Below are 2,408 nucleotides of genomic sequence, written 5' to 3'. Positions count from 1 at the left end.
TTTACCACAATGTTCCACAACGCATAGTAGACTTTAGAGTTTAATTTATTTAATTTTTGCTGTGAGGTAAAAGAGTTTAGATAAACATGTCCAAGAGGGAGATAGAAGTATAACAGGGATTATCGTCAAGATATTTCGAAGTAGAAAACGACAAAATCTCTCTGACAATACTAAAAACGTATTATCCAAAAATTTCAGGCTCAACCTACAAAAAAGACAATAAGCCTTAATGCGTAATAGTTGAAGATAATTACTTCAAATGCGTACCAGGAATCACTACATACAATGTTTTCACAAAAATGGGTGAGTAACAGTTAAGTTTTCTGCCTATTCATCATTTCATTCTTTTTACGGTTTATGTATGATAAAAATTTTGTGAATTAGGTTGGGAAGACACTCCAGCTACACTATCTCAAGTACAAAAAGTGAAGCTGCATTCCATTATGAAGTGCATCCAAACCCAAGAAGCACCAGTTAAGCAGCAAGAAGTTCAGAAAAGAAAAAAAATTTCCTCTAAACCTGCAAACGGCACGCCTATTCTACCTCTGCCATCAAATCAAGTGAAAAAGATGAATGTTTTCTGGCTTCACAGAGATATTGGTAGTGAACAATTTTATAAAATGAATGGAGTTAAAAGCAAGGAAATTCAAGTGGATAGTGCTATTAATTATTCTGTTAAAGATATAACTACCCTTTGCATAGCAGCTCATAAAGATGAATTCAACGTCAACTATTTTCAAAAAAGCGAGACAAAAATAGGAAGAAAAGATTTTAACTTGATTGAAGATTTTGGTTCAGATGGTTTTTGGGGATATTACAAAGCAGCTTATGCCAAGGCACATAGACCAATTTGTCTGTATTTATATACAATAGCAAATCAGCCAAAGTCATCCAATCAAGTTACGTCTGTTGCAGTTCAATCTGAATCATCATCAACTCAATCCAAGGAAAATTCATCTTTATTTTTAAATGCACTTCCATCCTGCCAATCAATATTCAAAACTCCAGCGCTTACTAACGAAATTCCAGTTTCTATGAAAAGTAAAATTAAAGAAACAGATATAGAAGCTCATTTGGTTTCCAATAAAAAACAGAAAATATCAATAGAAGATGTAGATGATGTAAAAGCAGGTATAGCAGTTGCAGTTCCAATAGATTTTTTAAAATTCACCGATACAATCCTTGGAAAGGGAGCATTTGGTGAAGTAAGAAGAGGGTTTTGGTGCGAATCAGAGGTGGCAATTAAGACCTCAGATCTATTTCAACAAACGCCAAAGCAAATAATAAAAGAAATCGCAATATTAGGAAGAGTTAGGCACAGTAATATAGTTTCTCTAATGGGCTATTCAAGAAATGATAATGAGTTCCATATCATTATGGATTTTATCGATGGCTATTCTCTCCATGACTTGATATTTAAACAAAATGTTAAAATTAAAATGCCGTTAGAGGAGCAAGATAAGGTAAAATTAACGTATCAAATCCTCTTAGGAATAGCATTTCTTCATCAATTTCCTCATCAGATTCTACACAGAGATATTAAACCGGCAAATGTTATGGTGACTAAAAATAAATTCGTAAAAATTTGTGACTTGGGTGTGTCCAAACTAAAGCAGTTAAGTACTGAGTTATTGACAACTCGAGGACATACCAACTGCGTTGGGATTCCATTATATATGACTCCAGAACTATTTTTAGATTTTCAAGAAGCTACTGAATACAGTGACATTTGGTCACTAGGATGTACCTTGATTGAAATGTACAGTGAAAACCGTGTGTGGCAGCTAGAGTCTATAAGCAATCTTAAGGAAGTTTTGAAGAGGCGATGCAAACCTAGTATGTTAAGTGTACCAGAATTTCTCCAAGAAATAATCAGTACTAGTTTTAATTATGATGTCAATTCAAGGCCAAAGGCTTTAAAAATTTTACAAGTATTAAAACAATCTGGTGTAGAATTGAAGTTAAATTAAAATTAAAATGACTTATTTCTTATAAATGAAAGCTCTGACCATTTTGTTATAGAAAAATTTAACTTAAAATCTATGAAAGAGACATATATTTTTAAAAATTATCATTTCTAATATGTTTATTGCGTTTCTAATTTTTTTCTAATGATAAAAGTGTTACAGTGTGTAAAAAGTAAAGTCTTTTTACTTAAATCTATATTGATAAGTAATTATATTGATATTGTTAAATCTACATGGATAAGTAAAAAAACAGCTCATTAGTCTCAACATTAATTAAAATGTTAATAAGATTGATTAAAATGTTAATTAAAAATTAATAAGATTCATCTCCATGCTATTTTTTTGTGTGTCGCACTTTTAATATTCTAAGAGTAATTTTCAACGTATTGATACACTGTTTTTATCTACATTGTATTTTGTTTAAGAAAATAAAAGCGTTTT

The 2,408-nt window shown here is 31.1% G+C and overlaps 1 protein-coding gene across 1 annotated transcript; it reads left to right on the top strand.

The window, feature by feature from the left end:
- The first annotated feature begins 299 nt into the window (after positions 1-299).
- Positions 300-1,970, top strand: LOC111693594 (probable serine/threonine-protein kinase DDB_G0281745). The gene is made up of 2 exons (XM_023458571.1): positions 300-303; positions 385-1,970. The coding sequence occupies exons 1-2, from the start codon at positions 300-302 to the stop codon at positions 1,968-1,970; spliced, it is 1,590 nt and encodes a 529-aa protein (XP_023314339.1).
- Positions 1,971-2,408: the final 438 nt, after the last annotated feature.

The sequence above is a fragment of the Trichogramma pretiosum genome, unplaced genomic scaffold (assembly GCF_000599845.2).
Source record: "Trichogramma pretiosum strain Unisexual culture from Peru unplaced genomic scaffold, Tpre_2.0 scaffold33, whole genome shotgun sequence".
Lineage (NCBI taxonomy): Eukaryota > Metazoa > Arthropoda > Insecta > Hymenoptera > Trichogrammatidae > Trichogramma > Trichogramma pretiosum.
This window is presented reverse-complemented; position numbering and strand designations above follow the sequence as displayed.